The following is a 20,709-nucleotide window of genomic DNA, read 5'->3' as shown; positions in this document are numbered from 1 at the left end:
TACTGAATTAATATAGCAGGCGATGGAGTATTTCATCCCTTAATGTCATACGTAATGTTTTCAATGGTGCAAAAAGAGAGCTTTCGGTCAAATTACCAAGTCCTTATAAGAGCACTAAAAAAGGCATGTCTCGATCTGTCTGCTCAATCTTCTGAAAGAGTAGCGTCCTAGTCCCTTGCCAAACGTGTTGAGACAAATTTTGCAATTCTTTCCTGCCTCCTCTGTCTAAATCCGGTGATAATACCTCATACGTAAATGAGAAATAAAAATTAACGGTTCAAAATATACATTTATGGGGGATGGTTCTAGAGGACAACGGGTAAGCTCTCGTAGTTTCACTGGACGTCTTGAAAGTTTTCGACCGATTCCGGCGTGATAGCCTTGTAGCTGTCATCCTGACAACTGTCATTTGGCAGAATCATGGCGGCAATTATTTTTTAAGTAATAAATTAAAATTCATATACAAAAGTATACTTTTAATTAAACTAAGGCATAGATATGTCATCATCAGCCTATCGGAGCCCACTGTTGAGCAAAGGCCTCTTCTCCGATGGGGAAGGTTAGAGCATTAATCACCACGCTCGCTCGAGACGGGTTGGCGATTTCAAACTTATAATTTGAAATTATAAGTCCAGGTTTCCTCGCGAAGTTTTCCTTCACCGTCCGTCAGTGGTGTCTAAATACTCGTTAAGGGTACATATGACTCGGAAAAATTACATTAGTTCTTACCAGGTTTCGAACCCGCACCCTCATGCACGAGAGGCGTGCCTTTAACCTCCAGGCCACCACGACTTTATACACAGATCCATAGTATGATTAATTTTAAAATTGTGTTGGAATAATATTCTTATAAATATATGTCGGAGAGCCATGTCCAAGTTGATTATTAGACGCTGTGACGTCAGCGACGCTATCGTCACATAACACTACTACCACCTGTCAGGTTATCCATTTTCACCAATAAAGCACTCTCACTTACTCGCACCACTTTATTTTCAACTTTAACTAACACCTAGTAATTTCTCCTGGATAGCTCTCACACCACTGTGTCCTCGCCACAGATGTCTCCGAATATAAATGGTTTTCGAGGAGTCATTACATTTACTCTTAATTTTAAATAATAAGTTACAAAGATTATTCGTAGTAATTCAAATAAACAAAAGTTTTCGTAATCAATTATTAAACCAACTAAACTTTATATTGCCATTTAAAATTTAAAGAAATCATAATTGAATAACATTGATTACAAAATGGTTACTGTTTAAGTTTGTGTTTTACTAAAACTCACAAAATAACTTATCTTTACATATTACAAATCACGATACGAATTGCCATTTACTTTCCTTCAATACAAATCCTACGACGATCTATAAAACAAATAATTTTGTTAAAGTAATTACTAACGCCTTGACATTGTTTATGTCACATCTACCCTCTTAAGTGAAACACATATGAAACAACTATACTTATGAAACTACTACCCTTTATAATGGTTTTTTAAATGTCGTTGCGCCGACATATATTATTATTATCTATTATTAGAATAGCTCACGCGATGAGAGAGTAACTATGGGGCCAAGGTTCATTAATTAAAAGCATTAATATTTGTTGTTCTAGATGCTGGTAAAAATTAAACTAGTCTTCGTTTAAATAGTAATAATTTAAAAAAGCCTTATCCCATTCGACAAACTCCATCGCGTTTCCGGTACTCAACATTATAATACGTTGAACAAATAAAAACATTGACATTGGCAGAATATGCTACGATTCCAGTGCAGATAAAGAAATAGTACATTAAAAAAAGCACAAATGTCATATTTGCATCTGAACTTTTTTATGCGTGTTAGTTAGTATGTATATATATATTCAAGTCTATCAATTTAATTTTATTTTTACAAAAATACAGGATATTACAATAAAAAAAAAAACACAAATGTTTAAGCAAAATCAATCAAAATTTATTCACTTACAAAATAATATATATTACAGAATAAATGAATCCTATCATGGGGCTGATGGACAGTGTTAGTCAAAAAAAATTACCGTCTGAAGGCATCCGTACGGAAAGATATTCCCGCGTGACCCCATGAAGGGATAGAGCTGAACAGATACTCGCTCATCCATCATCGATACACCTTAATTACAGTAGCGGAGAACATGCCAAAGGTTGCCATACACTCTCAGAAAAATACTGTTACATCATATTAATTAATTATCAAACATCTATTTTGTATATATATACATATATGTGTGTTATTTAAAATTTTAGACAACTTTAAGGCCGACCAGTATCGTCAAAATTACAAAAACAATGTCATGTTTGTAGTTACACATGTTCGACGGTTCCCAATGACAACAACTATGATAATAATTACTATACATATAAAAAATTTTAACATATGCAAAACAAATGATATCCTACAAACAGCATTATATCATTTAAAAATAAAATTACACTATAATTTTATCAGCACATTTCTGTAAACTGTAACATGCCATCGGGAACCGACTCGACCGAACCTCACCGCACAGGACAGATTAATTTATATACATTAAAATAATATTTAAAGAAAAAGTAATAAACCATTTTAATTGTTTATTTATTTAAAAAAAAAAATTATTATAATTAATTAATTTCCTAATATTTACAGTAACAGAAACCCTATGATACTTATCTTAGCATTATATAATAGGCATTAACTGAACCACATAATGATCACCATCAACATAGTATCGCTTCGTCAGGTAACCATCGCTCAGGGCTGTACTACGTTCTCAACTGCCGCGTCAATTCAATTGCAACGTACATTGGCGCGCCAATTCAATTGCAACGTACATTGGCGCGCCAATTCAATTGCAACGTACATTGGCGCGCCAATTCAATTGCAACGTACATTGGCGCGCCAATTCAATTGCAACGTACATTGGCGCGCCAATTCAATTGCAACGTACATTGGCGCGCCAATTCAATTGCAACGTACATTGGCGCGCCAATTCAATTGCAACGTACATTGGCGCACCAATTCAATTGCAACGTACATTGGCGCGCCAATTCAATTGCAACGTACATTGGCGCGTCAGTTCCGAGGCCACATCCTTTGCCAGTCGTTCCGTGCTCGCGACTATCTAGCAACGACGTAACGCAACACTAACTGTATCTACATTACATTACAAATCGATTGCGACCGGGTATTCATTAACGAAGTAGCATTTCATTCGTTGCTCCTATTTTTTAACTAGTCTTAATCAATAAACATTTGTTTTATAATCTGTGGCAAGTAGTTATATATACGTCACTTCCCCGATCGCAGCCTCAGTTCCTATGTACAACGATTATCATTTAGCTAAAGCCGTAAACTATCAAAGTTTTAATGATATTATAAGTTAAATTCATTATCTCCGTTATCTTAGGGTATTGGACTACTCTGGTGAGGGATAGGTGACTGGGGTGGATAACTGTTTGACTAAAGACTGATATATATATATATATATATATATATATATATATATATATATATATATATACCTTTATTTGTCTTAAGGTCTAAATACTAAGTTGTAGAAACAATGAACGATAATTGTATAGCAAAAATTTATAATTAAAATTTTAAACAAAATTAACAAAGCTGTTTGGGAACGATTTAATAAAAAAATATATATGTTGTCATTCTTAATATGCTCAGCTTGAAGATAATTAATTCCCTCACCATCCGTCTGTCTGTTTGCGAACACAGAAGGTGTTGAAAATGTCTGTCAGTCCAATACCCGTGACACTACCTACTTGCTCGGGCAGTATTTAACTGGCGTCAGTCATTGTTGATAAAAAAAATTTCAGCGTAACCAATACATTCACCTTTAGTTTCCCTTTATTTTATATATATATATATATATATATTTATATCTCAAACAACACACAGCCTATAAAATTTTGAGATTCCTTGAATTTTCATTTGAAATGTTTTACAGTGAACAGTGACGATGGTTCCAGCTAACGTTATTCTTATCCTTACTACAAGTCCGCATTCGACTAAACAATGACAGTTTACGGTATTCCACTCACTTATCTCCTGACGTGATAGTATCTTAGGTAAATCAATAACAGCAAACTGTTTGTAATTAGTTTATCGTTGCGGACCTGTACTAAGGTTGCACCAGCCGACATGTCATTTTCTTATACATGAAAAAATATTAAACTATCGGCTGGCAGTGTAGTCTGTGATCCCAATAAAAACCAGTCAAATCACATTCTCACAGAAACCACGAGACTATAAATCTCCCTTGACACCGAGGTCCGAGTTTTAAGTACATAATACGGGCTTGTCATTAACATTCCAGCAGATATCGGTTACATTATTATATTGTATCAATAAATAAGGGCCTGAATACATCATTGATGTTATGTATCGTTCATCACGATGAGATCTTGGCTTAACAATGAAACACCACAAGGATACCAGAACTGCACTTGTCACATCACTGAACACAGCAGTCGGACCGCTTTCTGTTCGTACGCTATCATGGCAATAACGTCCAAGCGGCCAGGACCTGGACCTGGAAGCGAAAATGGCATTAACAGCTGGATTTGACAATCTCAAGTCAATTTAACATGTTCCAGGTGAAAGCCTACTATAGTACTGCTAATGGATTTAGGTGTGTATGTTTGTCGCTCCTTGATATAATAGCTCCTGAACTTTACAATAAAATGTCTATATGTATGTCATAATATTAAGATAAAGTTACAAGCGAAGCCAGTACGACTTAAATTACACACAGAAAAATAGATTTTTCTTACAAATTAGCAAGTTAGATCTTTGTCTCATCGATTATGAACTCAGAATCATAAATTCTTTCGCACATCAAATTGTAAAGAGCGAGTTAATTCAACATCTTAGAGTCATGTATGCTTGAGACAAGACGAGGACCTTCGACAATAGTAGTATTCACTAACACTATACTGAATTCTCAATACAAATACTGTGATGAGTAGCAAGACTGACAGAAGCTGATACAATACAGTGACCGACCTCCATCACACTTGACCTCACATTACTTAGCAACACAGAAGAAGTATAAGTAATACAATAAATCCCATAGATATATCTTAAAGATTCGGGTTCACCGCTCACCTAGTCATAGAAGGCCCTGTCGTGTTCCGGGGAAGCCCTACGGGGTGGGGGCGCCGCTGGCGAAGCCCCACCGTAGTTCAGGAAATCCCACACTAGAATTGTGTCATCGTGGGACGAAGACACTATTTGGAATTCATCAAATTGCAGCCGGAACACTCTGCCCGTGTGTTCCTGGAGAATAGCAGTCATTTAGTCATTATTATACTATATGTATATATATATATATAATAAGTACAGTAAGCTTGCAGCAGCGATGTGACAAGCAAATAAAGGGCATCACAACTAGTCAAGTCATTATAAATAGCTGAAACCTACAGAGAGGGGCCAACAAATGTGAAAAAATATTTACTCTACCACACTTACAGACTTACGATTTGAATACCGAGAACTGTCATTAATTAGTTCATAGCAAACTCGTATTAAGGGTGCATTTAACATGAATAATAGAATTATTTACGTATACTATTAAACTGTAAGTTTATCGGTAATCTATAACATTATATTGGCCCCTCCATGGATGTAGTATGTATTATCCGACCACTAGTGTCCGTAGGCAGAGGTCCTGGTGAGGTGTTCTCACGTCCAGGGCTGCTCTCAAATCCCAGACCTTGATCTTCCCATCATATGCCCCGCTGACTATACGCTTGTTGTCGAACCTGGAATGTAAGATCGGAAATGTGTTATGATCAGTGTGTAGTTAGACAATATATATTTAAGGTTCAACAAACTCAGTTTTTTAGAAAAATTTTGTCAAAATTTGACAAAAATATCAGCTGATAGTATGAAAATTAGTTTATCTCAGTATCAATTATTCCAGCCGTTCCTTCTAACATATTATCCGACTGCAACACCAGTTATTAACATAGCAGACGGACATACACTCACCGTATACACCGAACAAGTTCCTCGTGACCTTCCAACACCCTGATGCACTGTCCGCACTCAATGTCCCACAGTCTGATTGTGTTGTCCGAGGAACCTGATACCACCAACCTATCTCTGTATTGGAGACAGGCTATACCACGTTTGTGACCATTCAACGTCCGGACAAACTCACACGAGGAGGTATTCCACACCTGGAATAGTTATTAAAGAAGAAATTAACATATATATATATTGTTCAGCATATATTATATTTTATTGTCGTCTCAGTTGCGTTATCATTAAAGAATATAGGTACTGAGAATTATACCTAAGAATTCAATATTTACATAATTTATCTCATCCCATTGGATTTGAATGTATACTAACTAATACCACAACACAGACAATGTACATATTTACATAATTTATCTTGTGCCGTTGGATGGTGATATATCAATTACCTTAATAGTCCTATCTCCGCTGGCACTGACTATATACTTCTCATCAAAGTCCACAACGTTGACCGCAGCCCTGTGGCCGACGAGGACCCGCCGCAGCATGATCTCGGTAGTCGAAGACATGTCCCACACTGCTATCGATCTGTCCTGGAATATAAGGACCAGCAATGTAGCGAGTTCCGGCCGGGAGGGTGATATTTACCCGGGGTCTTGTGTAATATATATATGAAGAGACCAGTATTAAGGCTAGTCTACATGTAGAATATATACATATATATATATTTATTATTGTTTCCGGGCAGTTTCAATTATAACAATGTGTATTAGAATAATAGTTAAATTACACTCGTAGAAGAAATTTGTTTTATATGTACTTATAAGATTGTATTTTTTGTTTATTCGGTAACTAATCACTTTTGTTAGAACGAAAATTATACAAAAATTAAATAATAAAATTGTAAATAAGTTCCTTAGGACTATAATTTTTTAAGGATATATTACAGAATCTTACAGAATACATTTATATACGAGATAAACAAGGTCATCATCATCATCATCAGCCTATCGGAGCCCAGTGCTGAGCAAAGGCCTCTTCTCACATGGAGAAGGTTAGAGCATTAATCACCACGCTCGCTCAAAAAGGGTTGGCGATTTCAATCTTATAATTTGAAATTATAAGACCAGGTTTCCTCACGATGTTCTCCTTCACCGTCCGTCAGTGGCGTCTGAATACTCTTAGAAAGTACATATGACTCGGAACAGATCACATTGGTACTCGCCAGGTTTCGACTCCGCGCCCTCACGTGTGAGAGGCGGGCCTATATATTTATATATATTCTTCTTACCTTGCTACAAGTCACCATCATTCCATTGCAGAACCTCAGATGCAGCACAGCTTCACAATGATGTATCAGTGTATTGAGCATGGCCCCCGTGTTTACATCCCATACCCGGACAGTACTGTCCGAGGACCCAGATATAATGGCTCGCTCATCATATTGCAGACATAGGACGGAACCCGTGTGACCTTGCAGCTCCTGAAATTGGTCAGCAAATATGATATCAAAACTTTGAATTGAGGTAAACTTGAGTCTGTGACAACTGGGTTGTGGTGTTCGAGTCACTTTTGTACTTATTCAAATCAAGGCTTATTTAAATGCACCTTACTATGTATTTGCCTGTCACTTGAAAATTAATCACACTGTATAGATCTATTTTATTTAGGAGTAGTTCTTTTTGTAACTGAGCTATGACGCCCTTATATGAATGGAGATATATAAATATAGAGAGACGAAGCCTCTCAGCATTCCATGGATACATCGTGCTGGTGCCAGGGCCATTGTTGAAGGGAGAGCAACTTCAACAGTGCTTGGGACTAAACCAGGTGAAGGTTTAAGGGGCCCTGTCTAACACGTTAAACGCTCACCTCCACCGTCCAAGCTCCTCTCTCTATGCCTAACAAAATTTGAAACGAACCTACTAGGGTTGTCTTGAAGTACGTTCTATATATATATATATATGTGGCTTTAACGTCCATATACCTTAACACATTGCAACGTTTTCCTATCCCATATCTTGATAGTGTTGTCTCTCAGGCCGGAGACTATCTTGTTGTCGTCATACTGTAAGCAGTACACACCTTTAGAGTTCTCCGACCTGCAGTTTATCCTCTGGAAATATAAAACAAACCAATTTAAGCACCCCCATGTACATTGCTTCAATAATTTTGTGCGCTATATGATTAATTTACATAGATTTAAGATTTAAAAGTAATTTACATATAGAATTTGTATGAAAAAAAGATAATTTATATGAAAATTTTAATTATTATGATTTCACCAAAGAGTCCACTCGGCATTTTCTATTCAAACGGTCATGGGTTGTGATTGAGATGGTTTTGAACCTGTATCCCATCAAATATTGCTTCTTTGATCAAGCCATAGTGTCCGGCCTTACAACCGTACAATATCTCACCTGTAAGTTGTGTCGGCCCATTCTCCAGTTGTCCTCTATGGATTGTATGTCCTGAATGATCTTGGGATACAGCTGACGGTAGAACGAATGGGATGGATGCTGGCAGCCAGGCTTCGGTTTGAAGAGGTACATTATCCTGGAACATTATTACCAATAGATCAATGCTTAGTCATATTAACAAAAAAAAACAAAAATATTTCCAGGCCTCGCCTGCTTCAAATAAAGATTTATAAATAGGCAGATTTTGGTATTTATTGAGTAATTTTAATTTTCAGTCGAACCTGATGAAAATTATTCCATGTCCGTCTCCTTATTCTAATCTACTTTCCAACAATTTCTCACCTAAATCTGCACAGCCGTTCTTGTTAAGTGGGGTACAAACACAACTTACTATATATATATATATAATGTTTGTCTGTCTATATTATACCGACCATCCTCTCCTATCAGCGAGTCCCCTCCACAAGGAGTCCGTCCTGACTTTCCTCTCAACTAGTTTCTTCCACAGCATCCCCTCGGAGATGACTCTCTGCCACTCCCGGCACACCAGCTCGGCGGCGCACAGCGACCCAGCATCCAAGTATGACAGAATATTCTCAGCTACATGATCCAAACCCTTCTCTGGAAATTAATTTATTTGCGGGTAGAAACATTTTTTTTTTTATTTCCAAACTAAACTAATATCTACGCCTATATTATTATCAGACATTCACATCCCGTCCGTCCGTGATCACGGTCGCTGCGAGGTAACCGAAACGTCGGCAGTATGTCGTTTTTTAAAAATAATGAAACACGCGTAGTAAATCCGAAAATATTAGTTTCATTTAATTGAATAAAAAAAAAAAATTATATCAATAAATACATAGTGATGTCTGTGTGTAAAGGCTAATCACCTCAATTAATTTTTTTTTATGCTATACCTACAGATTTTAGGACCAAAGATGCTGGATTGATGGTATAAAGAATTTCTGCTGAATAGCACATACTTGGAAGCATGCTGATGAAGTCCCTCTGCAGCATTGGTTTGAGGTAGGCGTTGATGTGTCCATGCTGATAGTGACACATCCGAGCTAGCAACTGTTCCACAAACTCCACCTGGCCATCGGAACACGGGTTGGTGGGTTATCGTCACATACAATACAAAAAAATACAAAAGTTTTATCATAATCTGTGAAGTTTCTTCTTTATTATCATGATAGGTTATGGCCTCTAATAATCTTGCAAGTAAAAGCAAATGAATCGAAAGTGAAACCTCACAAAAATCATTTAATAACAGTCAGCAGTCATTTTTAATCACAATATTCAATGTATAAAATTTTTGTGATACAAACAAATACACTGTGACCATTCTCGAGGATATGACAAACGTACAGACATACAGACATACAGATATAAAAACCCTGCCGGTGGTCACGGTCGCTGCAAAGTAACCGAATCAACGGGACTATGTAGTTAAAAATGATCCTAAACGCATAGTAAATCCGAAAAATATTAGTTTTACTTAAAAAGTAAAAAGTTATGGGTAAAAACGAACATTATGAAACTTAAGATGTTACGTTAAAATGGAACTTTTATATTTTAAAGGCAAAAAAATAAATACTTTTGGTTTATATAAAGTAAGTGCGCATTGCGTAAATTTTGCTAACTGGCAATAGGTGATTCCTTAAAATACATACATATATATATTTTCTGTTTTATAAAATATACATATATATATATATATATATATATCGGCGCAAGCAGCTTCAATGACGGATGCTACATGGAAATAACTGGCATCAATTATTATAACACCTTATTGGTCGTCGTTACTATTGTTAAAAGTAAAACGAAATCAAAGAGAATAGAACTATGTTTGAGTTCTGGTATAAATATGTCTGGACGCACGACAGCGGACTGCAGAGTTCAGCGAGTGCGGAGCATAAAAAAATGTGATTATGAAGAACCTTCGAGAAATACAAGAACATTTAGAGGAATTGAAGTTTCATTTTAAAATATCTGGAACGTACTGAAACAAGTGACATTAGTGACGTCAGCGAGGCTGGCGTCCCGTCTTTAAAATAATGAATTCGTAATAAATCCGATATATATAACTTATAACTGGTCTATGTGTAACTGGCCTAACTCTTCTACAACGCCTTGCACATGAATAGAGCAACCTTAGTCCAAGTTGGCATAATCACGCTACATACAGAGCTGTTCACAGTTTTTCATGAATAAAATTTCAAACATTATAGTGTTAACATACTGCTAAATCAATACTACACAAGTAGAGTGAGGATTCCGACTCGTGGTAAGGATATGAGTTATTAAAATGCTTACATTAATTATTGTGAAAGACATATTTCCTGTCTTATAAACTATATTTATGTTTTATTATACAATAAACTAATTTTGATCAAACTTTGATGATAAAATAGATGTGGTAATGGCTATGCTTAACTTATCATGAACAAATGTTAGCATAAATATTCATTTTTCACTACTTCATTCTAATACAGAGATTACATTTATTAAAATAACTTTAAGGCTTAGTGCAGATCAGCACTGATATTTTTTTAAGATCTATATACACAAACCTGGTCTGTCTCGTTCCATCTTGAGAACAAGTTGAGACACGTGTTCCTCTCAGCGACATAGGCAGCTCCGCTGGGAGCCGGTCGGACTCCGGAGTCCAACGAGGTTAATGACGTCACCTGAAATTATTTATCGGGACCGTCATTAGTCTGACCACAAATTCAGTACAGTAGCGTCTCTATCTTGATTCTATCGTAGAATTAATTGCATATATCAATATATGAGTATTTTTGTTAATATATTAATAGATTTTATGGTAATGAACATATAAATATATATTTGTCTCAGTAACTGCTATTAACATGTAATTTTTTGTCTAAATTATAAAATATAGGATTTATGTAGTGCGAGCGTTATCTAGGCGTAAGTTGTGTAGATAAGATATTGATACATTAATAATTTTGTAATGATATTGCAATTTTGAGGTTTTCTACTAAAATGACCACAACTTTGTATGTAATTAATAATACGAAAGAAATAAAGATATTCATATAAAAGTATCGGTAATTTCTGGACGAAACTAACTCATACTCAATATATTATAAAAAATTTATAATGAAATGCAACTGAATCGAGATATTATGAAATTTCTGAACGACACATTGTTGAAGTCTTGCGAAATGAATGAAAGTGGGACGTGTAACTTGATTTTTTTTTTTCACTGAAAATATTTACATATTTCTCTAACAATAGTAACCTTAAATAAGCTTTGTATCATTTCGTGGTGTTCGTGGAGAGGGGTTTTTGTATACCGATAATATTGAGTTACAATAATTAAAGGGGGTTGTTAATAAAGTTTCAAATGGTATACGCTGATGTAGGATGCTGGTTATAGTAGAAATTGGGTTAAAATCACAACTAACGCCTGCATTGCAGAAGTTGGGATGTGGTGGCTGCGAAATAAGTGACTAAACACAGCTCTCGTAACTAAAAGCTAGTCATGAAGCATAATCATTGTAGATATAAAATGTAACAAGTGAACAAAAGTATTAAATTTACAAAGCTAAGTTGTACAGGCAAAGATGGCGGAAAAGTTTGCCGTGACATTACTGCTGTGGCCTATTTACTAGTTTCCAGGATACCTTTGGTGTCGTCGAATCTTCTATCATCCAATCGGTTTCCATTTTTGTAATTTCACTAAATACATTAATAAATGTCCACACAAAACGCCACAAATAATTAAACCACCAATGCTAAATATTCGTCGTTCGCATGACGTCAAGCACTATTGTTTTTTTTTTCAGTATGAAAGGGTATATATTGTTATTAGCACTGGATACGTGTACTTTTGGTCCTTTTGGATCGAATAGTTGTACTTAAATATTCATATTTATGGAGTTATATAAGTTATGAAATATTCACAAATAAACTAAAATTATAATACATACCAATAAGGAGATCTTTTGTTCTTATCCCTTCTACCTTAACTTTAATTTTATATTTCAGCCAATCTCAAGCGAAGCATCAAATTAAACCATTAAAAGTATGTTCTTCATTAATTTTATATCAATTCTTTGAAATAAATTTTACCTTTAATATTAAACTAACATCTATTTTTTTATATTCAAATTTTTATTTAGTCAGTTTTTAAATTGTATTAAAATATTAAGTGTAGGTATCGGAACAAAACCTTGACGTAATAAATAATTGACGTTATCAGCTTGTCTTTTTCTTGATATATATGCCAAAAACTTTGAAGAGATGTTGATATTTTTATTTTGCAATGTTAATTATTCTACTAACAAAATTATTATCTAATCATCTTTTGTATTATCGTGAAGATTGAGTAGTTTTTATTAAAAATGATTTATTTCGACTATTCAATATAAAATGGTGTGAATTCACATAATAATTTATATGTGAGTGCTAATTTTAATTTCGATACTATTTGTTTTCGTAGTTGTTTACCGTAATCTTATATTTTGTATTAGCATCTTGATGTATACAAATATATTTAAATGTTGTCAAATTGCAGTTCCTCAAGTCGCTAGTAATTTTTGTGAGTTTTACCTACTTTTAATTATTAATTATAAAAAAGATTGTTTCCAGCTTACGAAACTTGCATGCCCTGTTATTCAAGTAAAAAAAATCTTCTACCAAGACTAGCTGTTATCTGTTAACTGCTAAACATGGGCCTTAATTAAAAAAAATATATATATAATAACTTAAGGAAATTTTTTATTTCTGTTAAACAACGAAACAAAATAATTAATACCGATTAAATAACAAGCATGTTTTAAATGTTAAAGTATTTGTTTCTGACACATTTGAAACCTACTTTCGAATTTCCAGGTCTTGATATCCAGGAGTTAGAAATAAAATGGAGAACCGTCACGCACCACCTGGTATTAACACACGTTCTGAAACAGCCGCTCAGTCTGCTGCCGATCTTGAGGTGAATATGCTTTTAAATTTTAAGAAAACATTGTCAATTGTAATCTATGTGAGACGAGTTCAGATTTAGGTATAATGAATTTTTTGAATTACTTCTCGTATAACTGACGATTAATCGTATGAAAAAGGTTAACTAATGCTACATATTTTTTATATGTAAGAGACACTTTCATCTCGTCTTCATGATCACGGCTGCGGTAATGGATCAGAAAAGTCGGGATCATGGAGATATAAAATTATAAATAATATATGGTATACGTGATAACATAGTTTTATGTAAAAGAGTGCACTCGACAACCTCAGATAGCATTACTTATCATATTTTATAAATCAAACAATAACAATGCCGGTAATCGCAGTTACTGGATTCACACAGAAATTAAAATTTCGTTTGAAAGTATACAGTAGATATATTCTATGTTAACTTGGTTTTATAAATCAACTAGTTTTTGCCCGCGACTTAGTCCGCGTTAATTTCGGCATTACTTATATATGAATAGTTGGCCGGGGGGATTCTATTCTGCCCTAGAGGCCATCATTAACCAGATATTGGAATTTTTCAAGTTTTTTTTCTTTATCGATTGAACAGAATTAAATATCCTATGTCCGTCTCCTTGTTCTAAGCTATCTTCCCATCAATTTTCAACCATATCCCTACAGATGTTCCTAGTCATAAATAGTGTCAATAACACAACTAATCACGGGCAGACGAGGTGATCACGGTTGCTGCAAAGTAACCGAAACGTCGGGATTATGTAGTTTTTAAATAATAAAATCCGCGTAGTAAATCCGAATAACACTAGTTTCATTTAAATAACACAACTAATTTATATACATATATATAAGATTAGATTACATTAAATGTTGACATATTGACAAATCATCGTCAAACTTGCAGATTAACTATGTGTTCATGATTTACATCACTCGGTAGTTGGTTCCATTAAGGACTATTACGGACTTGATTGGACTATTTTGCTAGGCATCCGAGTAAAATATACTTTTTATAGAAACTTTGAAGTTTACGACAAAATATCTAATGACTTTATAATTTTTTTTTCTTCAACTGAGTCGAGTTTGCACCAGAAGTTGTCTGATGTCAAATGGTCAAAGTAGCTTCCGGAAGTGATTATTGACTTATATGAATATTATCCAGGTCTTGAAGGAAATAGATCATATTTACTTCTCACCACCTTCGGAGTTTGATGCGGCCCGTCATGCTTTGGAGACAGCACCGTCGCCTCCAGACTGTGAAGCTATTGAACGGATGTTCACCAAGCTGAAGCGGCAGCAACAGGTTGGTAGACATGTGCAGGGGGTGTAGACATGTGCGCTGTGTGTGAAAATGTGCAGTGGGTGTGAAAATGTGCAGTGTGTGTGAGTTTGTATTCAATTAAGGAATTGTATGTACTGGTGATGAATGTGGAAATGTGGTTGGTGTAAGGGTTCCTGTATTAATACTTGAAGATTGATAGAGGATGGATGGACAAGCGCTGAGGATTTCAAAGAGTTAAGCCTGGAAGTATGTGCTGGTGGGTAGTTGGATAAAATAATGGAGAATGTTTGGAGGGTAGTCGAATAAAATTATGGAGAATTTTGTATTTTTTATGTATTAATTATTTATAACTTGGTTGTACTTTCATCTGAGAAGTGGTGACGTAGGCTTAAATAACCATACTGTGCAATATCGTGTCCATAAAATCTGTATTATTCTGGTTCTGTCACTTCATCCACTGAAAATTAGATAAAATTATCTCCATCCTAGCCTGTACCAATGAATGATGTCCATCACAAGATAGGCCCATATATTTAAGTTCTTATTACAAACTGTTCTTATCCAGGTAGTATCAGGGAAAGCTCTTCATCTGATATCCCAGCATCGTGATAACTGTGATCGCGAGTTCGCAGAAATCCAAAACATTCGTGATCAGCTATCAGATACCCTCGAGACCTGTAGGAAGGCCAGGGAACGTCTGAAAGCGGCATCAGACCACTTGACTATATCCACCTTCGTCATACTAGCTAATGTCAGAAAGAGACAAATAATAAAACGTGTGCTAAAGTCTTTGGAACTGTTGAGAAGTCTTCGCAGCGTGGAGAAGGATGTCGCGGAACTAGTCAACAAAAAGGAGTATTACGAAGCGATCCAGTTGATCCTGAATAGTAAAAAAGCAGCCGCTGCCCACAAGGAGTATACCTGTATAGCGGATCTAGCGACAAGGCTTCAGGACACCCTGGACATGACTGAAGAAAAACTGGACTCGGTACTCGCAAGCATCTGCTATAACTTCGACGAGGTTGTGTTCAAGAAACTCAAGAAGGCGTACGATCTTCTCGGTAAAACACAAGCGGCCATGGAGCAATTGCATATGCATTATTCGTCCGCGGTGAATGAGTCCGCATTGGAGGCTGTGAAGCCTTTCTCGACTGAGGTGTCGATGGAGATGAAGTTCCAGGAGATGTGCCAAGCGGTTCCGACCACGAAGGCGCCGCTCTGTTTGTTGAATCTCTGTGAGAATCTGTTTCTTGTGATGCGTAGTTATTACCTGTTGGTTAATTGGCATATAAAAAACGAAGAATATTTACCCAGCTCGGGTAACGTCTTCGATATTGAGAGGAACGTCAGCCGGGAGTATATAAAGCAGAAGTTAAAGGCTGGTCTCGTCAGAATCTGGCATGACGTGCAGGCCAAGGTGTCCACGTTCTTGAAGAGTTCAGGTTTGGAGGAATTCCCATTCGAGAAGTTCATCCAAATGCTCGGTATACTGAGGAAGTTGACGCAAGTTGCTGAAGTATTTTGCGGGGATACGTCAGATATGTTGACCGACTTTATAAAGACGCAGAGTTTGTCATATATTAAAAATTATCATCGAGGGAGGATGGAGGAATTGAAGCTGTTCCTGGAGAACGAGGGATGGGAACAATGTCCTGTTAAAACTACCTTCAATGTCTTGAATTTGCAAGAATTTAAACAGTTTAAGAAATATCTGAACTCCGTCAAATCCGACGCTGTTAAAAGCACGCAGTCCGAAACCACGTCGTCTGTGCCGTCGCAGGACGACAGTTTGTATATATCGAAATATTTCACCGAAAAAACATCAAGGACCCCGTTCGAGATATTCAGAAACGAGAACGTCACCAACGAGGATATTTTCGGGCTTGAACCAGAATCCGACGACACTGACGTCTCGGACGACGAGCCCGACGAGCTCCGACGAGATTTCGTCGAAGATTCCGACCAGACGGTCCCGTTAAGTCCATCCAAAGTCAAAGAGACCGTCATAGTCACCAACACAACGCTCTCCGTGCTGAGGAACTGCGGACAGTATCTTCAGATCAGCAGATATTTACCACAACTAGCGTTAGAGGTGATCATGTTCATGAATCAGTTGTTCGACTATTACTTCTACGCCGTCCATCTCTTCTTCACCGCCGACTTAGAAGTTTCATCAGCTACGTTATACAGCGCAAAATTAAATTCAGTCCTAAAGAGAATCACAAACACCATCAATATGGCGACCGAGGACGGTTTGACGTTCGAGTGCCCGAGTGTTCCCAATCACCTGGACATGGGATCCGAAGAGAATTTACACGGCTGCAGCGAGAGAATAGTCGCCGTTGAAAGCGTTATATTCTTAGCAAAGCAATTTGAACTTTTACAACCATACTTAGAGTCGATAGTCGCTCCGCACCAGCGGATGATATTGGAACACTTCAAGGAGAACACGCTGGCTGTGGTGGTGGATTTGCGTATGCCAGTATACATGTGCTCAGCCTCGAAGGCGGTTGACGCAAAATCAGCGCTAGTGGCGATGTCTCAGGTGAGATGGGACGTGAAGGATGTGGCGGTGGAACACAGCCCATACGTGGATATGATCGTGAGGAAGATCCAGGTGTTTGCTCTGCGCCTGGAGAACATATCGGCCAGGGTGACGCTGAACTGCGACGTCCTCAACTCCGTGTGGGCGATGGTTTCGAAATTTGTGGTCCATTTGTTAGTCGAAGGCTTCTCGAACGCTACGAAATGCTCAAACGGAGGAAGAGGTCTAATGCAGTTAGACTATCGGCAGCTTTTCGTGAAGTTGGAGAAGATATCGGGCTTGAAACCGGTCCCTTATCAAGAATATGTAGATAGATACGTGAAGGCGTATTATTTGCCGAGAAATGAGTTGGAGAATTTCGTGAGGGAGCGGACTGAGTATTCAGTTAAGCATCTCCTGGCTTTGGTCAGTTCCTCGTGTGAGAACAAAAGGGACAGGCAGGCTTTGACCGCCATTATTGAGAGCAAAGAGGCAAATTAGTGAAATTAGACCAATTTTTATCATTCAATTTACTTAGATTCGTTCGTTCTCAGGACATTGCGTTAAAAGTGAGCTCCATAGTTTTGTTAAGCATAAGTCGAAACGAAACGATTTTTAGGCGATAAGTTTGTATTCCGCACAAATCTCTTTATAGACGTTATGACCTTGAGCATAGTGCTTATTGTAGGAGAACATATTTTTCAATGTTTTTTTTTTTTGTGTAAATACCCAACAATAAATCACGATTTAAATCCGTGACAGATAACAATTATTGCCAACTGTCAGACGTCAAATGTCAGACTTGACAGGTGACAGGTCGATCGTCAGAGTGACAGGTGACAGATCATCTGTGATTTATTTCATGCCACAGTGTAATAATATTGTGAACTATTAACCGACTATGTCACTCTAAAAATATCTACGTGTTTGTACGGCGGCAAATCAGGTAATCTCAAATGTAATGACATTGTACTAAAGTGACATTGTATCTATAAATGTTAATGAGTTTAATATTCTAGGTGCGTTTTATTTCACTTCCTGCTTCCAAAACATTTTGTTGATCCCATACTTTTCTTATATGCTTTTTTATTTCTCAAATTTCGACAAAAATCTATATATATATATATATATTATTTATAATAAATATCTATTTTGTTAATGAACAAGTCACAGTCTCCGAGCCTCTCATAACCTTATCTGTGTACATTGAAAAGCGAGCGGACATAATAGCCCTTGGGAGGGTAGATGAATATTCGTGAAGCTCCCTTTTCTGTCCCTCCAATATGGACCCCAACCGAATCTCTCCACAGACCCATGGTCCACCTGGACAGTTATACCAGGTTCTGGTTCTATTTACTAGTAATTATTAGTTACTTAGTAAAAAGTAAATCATAAAATGTATCTGTGGACATACCCAGTGTTGCTAGACTCAATAAACAAAAATTCTTACCCTCGCCACAGAGCACACAGCGCCGGTGCGCACGACTTTTTAAAGGATTTCAAATAAAACTCGCCTCTATTCAACACTAGAATTTATTTCTTTGGCGTTTGTAAATCCTTAACAGATCAGTTCATAGCTATTTGTATTCACTTATCCTACTGAGCGAAGCTGTTGGTGACGTCACTGGACACGTAACTAATAGCTATAGGGTGATTTTATTTGGTGCCTAAATTGACGTACAAAAAAATTATCTTGTGCTGTCCGTGTGTGGGAAGGATATATATATATATATATATAATTAATACACACACAACCAAGGAAACGCGTTAGTAATATAATAGTCACACACCTCTTAAAGTAAAATAATTAATTTGTAATCTAAGGAACGCTTGAGATCACGGTAAATGCATTACGAACATCAGTACGTAGACGAAATAAATCACAGCGAGAATTGAATTAATATATTTTACAAGGAAAATAGTTATTTTAATATATATATTTATATATATATATATATAAATTGTTCGAGACACCATCAGTTCTAAGATCTTGCTACTTCCCCTAACCTTTCCTTTTTTTATTTAATAAAATATCTTTTTAACCCAATGTATACGTTTTTCGATATATCATATAAATATTTGAACCGTGTGCGGAGGGTTCAGTGTTCGTGGGGACGGTAACATTAGCAGGTTCGATTCCCGTTTGTTTACGTTCATTTACTGTGGGTGTGTCGTGAGCTGGTCGCGTCTTCCGAGCCTCATCAGAACTCCCGAGGAGTCCATCATCCGCCTCCTCACTCCGGAAGCCAGTGCTGCGCCCTCCACAACAGACAGTAGTAACCGGAATAAGTGCGGCTATTGTTGGACTGAAATACACACACACACACACATATATCCTGATTCAGTACTTATGGCATATAAAGAACAAACATACAAAATATTGTGAGCGGAACTTTGTATTCAATTAATGATAATTTTTAGTTTAGTTATTATTTAACTTAACCGGAACATCTATTATAGCTGTAGACAGAGAATGCGTCTACGACGACATTTATCATTCTGAATACCTATTTGTTTGCCTCAGACAGTACATGCCATCGAAATCGGCTCAGCATTTGAGATGTAACCAACGCCCAATTTAATCAAACAATAATTCAGACACGAGCTGGATACGAATGTGTGACCTATGAAGTGAGTGTCCCGGGCACTTCGCCGACTGAGCTGTCGTGTGCTAACTGTTATTACAAATCTATTAATATAAGCCTCACATACAAAAATGTCTTATTTAAAATATACCACCTCACTAATATAGTGGCGCCATCTACTTAAATAATTGAAGGCTGTATAAACGTTGATAGTTGCATGTGTGTGTGTGTGTGTACCTGAGCGGGCGCGTATCTCTGTAACAGTGGCCTGTAGCCGGCGCCGAAGGTGGCCACTAACGGCCCCTCCTCCCCGGGCAGTGAGGGGAGAGTCACTATAGCGCGGACCTGGACATAATGAGATGGCTATAATCATTATAGTTTGAGGAATAACGCTCTTTGGACATATGCAAACAGTTATCATGTATTTTCCAGTCAACATTAAAGTCATTAAAGTCTGAGGACAACATTAGTCTGTTGTTCATAGTTTAGCACGTTCCTGTAACACCCATACGCTGTCACCGTGTAATGTAAGTATCTCACCTCCTCCTCATAGGGCCGGAAGACGGTGATGGGTCTGAGGGTGGCGGGGTCCACCACCACGATACAACCCCAGGCGGTGCCCACCAGCGCCTGGGAAGAGCTGGAGCATAGCGCTGTCACCTGGAAAAGATATAAGACAATATATTGGGCAGAAGTTATTTGTGGAAGTAGTTTTAAATTACTGCTAAGTAGTGGTCCTTCTCATTGCGAGAAGAGGCTTATGCTCAGCAGTGGGCTTCCGAGGGTGATGATGATGATGATGAATGGTCGGAATATTTTAAAATCTTGAAATTATTTTGCTGACTATGAGAAGGTTATAAGTAATACTTTTGTTGCAGACAAAGTTACTTTTCTGATGTTTTGAGACGTGTTTCTGACATTACAGCATCAG

General features: G+C 36.9%; 3 protein-coding genes across 4 annotated transcripts in view; 1 reads left to right on the top strand and 2 right to left on the bottom strand.

Annotated features, from left to right (window-relative positions):
- Nucleotides 1-1,936: 1,936 nt before the first annotated feature.
- On the bottom strand, nt 1,937-12,244 carry LOC116776838 (F-box/WD repeat-containing protein 11). The gene is made up of 12 exons (XM_032670095.2): nt 12,082-12,244; nt 11,002-11,118; nt 9,409-9,517; nt 8,857-9,043; nt 8,423-8,558; nt 7,990-8,118; nt 7,294-7,485; nt 6,452-6,595; nt 6,012-6,202; nt 5,665-5,782; nt 5,127-5,297; nt 1,937-4,551 (listed from the first exon to the last, which is right to left on the bottom strand). Exons 1-11 carry the CDS (start codon nt 12,121-12,123, stop codon nt 5,127-5,129), a joined length of 1,536 nt encoding a protein of 511 aa, XP_032525986.1. The 5' UTR covers nt 12,124-12,244; the 3' UTR covers nt 1,937-4,551.
- Nucleotides 12,245-12,679: 435 nt separating this feature from the next.
- On the top strand, nt 12,680-18,209 carry LOC116776757 (syndetin). 2 transcript variants are annotated; one of them, XM_061528986.1, is made up of 4 exons: nt 12,680-12,858; nt 13,292-13,394; nt 14,550-14,690; nt 15,235-18,209. In XM_061528986.1, exons 2-4 carry the CDS (start codon nt 13,320-13,322, stop codon nt 17,692-17,694), a joined length of 2,676 nt encoding a protein of 891 aa, XP_061384970.1. In that variant the 5' UTR covers nt 12,680-12,858; nt 13,292-13,319; the 3' UTR covers nt 17,695-18,209. The 2 variants fall into 2 exon arrangements, with proteins under 2 accessions (XP_061384970.1, XP_061384971.1); XM_061528987.1 differs by lacking the exon at nt 12,680-12,858 and adding an exon at nt 12,865-12,998.
- A 501-nt stretch (nt 18,210-18,710) lies between these two features.
- The window catches only part of LOC116776759 (leucine-rich repeat serine/threonine-protein kinase 1), a 47,156-nt gene continuing 45,157 nt past the window's right edge, over nt 18,711-20,709 (bottom strand). The window contains exons 53-55 of the mRNA XM_061528953.1: nt 20,319-20,438; nt 20,016-20,123; nt 18,711-19,499 (exon numbers count right to left, since the gene is read on the bottom strand). Of these exons, the coding sequence (XP_061384937.1) occupies nt 19,428-19,499; nt 20,016-20,123; nt 20,319-20,438 (300 nt within the window). The 3' untranslated portion in view covers nt 18,711-19,427. The remainder of the gene's footprint in view (nt 19,500-20,015; nt 20,124-20,318; nt 20,439-20,709) is intronic.

Source organism: Danaus plexippus (genome assembly GCF_018135715.1).
Source record: "Danaus plexippus chromosome 29 unlocalized genomic scaffold, MEX_DaPlex mxdp_36, whole genome shotgun sequence".
NCBI classification, from domain to species: Eukaryota; Metazoa; Arthropoda; class Insecta; order Lepidoptera; family Nymphalidae; genus Danaus; species Danaus plexippus.
This window is presented reverse-complemented; position numbering and strand designations above follow the sequence as displayed.

Excerpts from the sequence above, each read along its gene's own strand:
- LOC116776757 (XM_061528986.1), top strand. The coding sequence starts at position 13,320 with ATGGAGAACCGTCACGCACCACCTGGTATTAACACACGTTCTGAAACA. Across the intron at positions 13,395-14,549 it reads AGTCTGCTGCCGATCTTGAG|GTCTTGAAGGAAATAGATCA; the intron begins GTGAATATGCTT and ends AATATTATCCAG. Across the intron at positions 14,691-15,234 it reads AGCTGAAGCGGCAGCAACAG|GTAGTATCAGGGAAAGCTCT; the intron begins GTTGGTAGACAT and ends GTTCTTATCCAG.
- LOC116776838 (XM_032670095.2), bottom strand. The coding sequence starts at position 12,123 with ATGGAAACCGATTGGATGATAGAAGATTCGACGACACCAAAG. Across the intron at positions 8,559-8,856 it reads CTCGCTGATAGGAGAGGATG|GATAATGTACCTCTTCAAAC; the intron begins GTCGGTATAATA and ends ATAATGTTCCAG. Across the intron at positions 5,298-5,664 it reads TCTGCCTACGGACACTAGTG|GAACACACGGGCAGAGTGTT; the intron begins GTCGGATAATAC and ends GCTATTCTCCAG.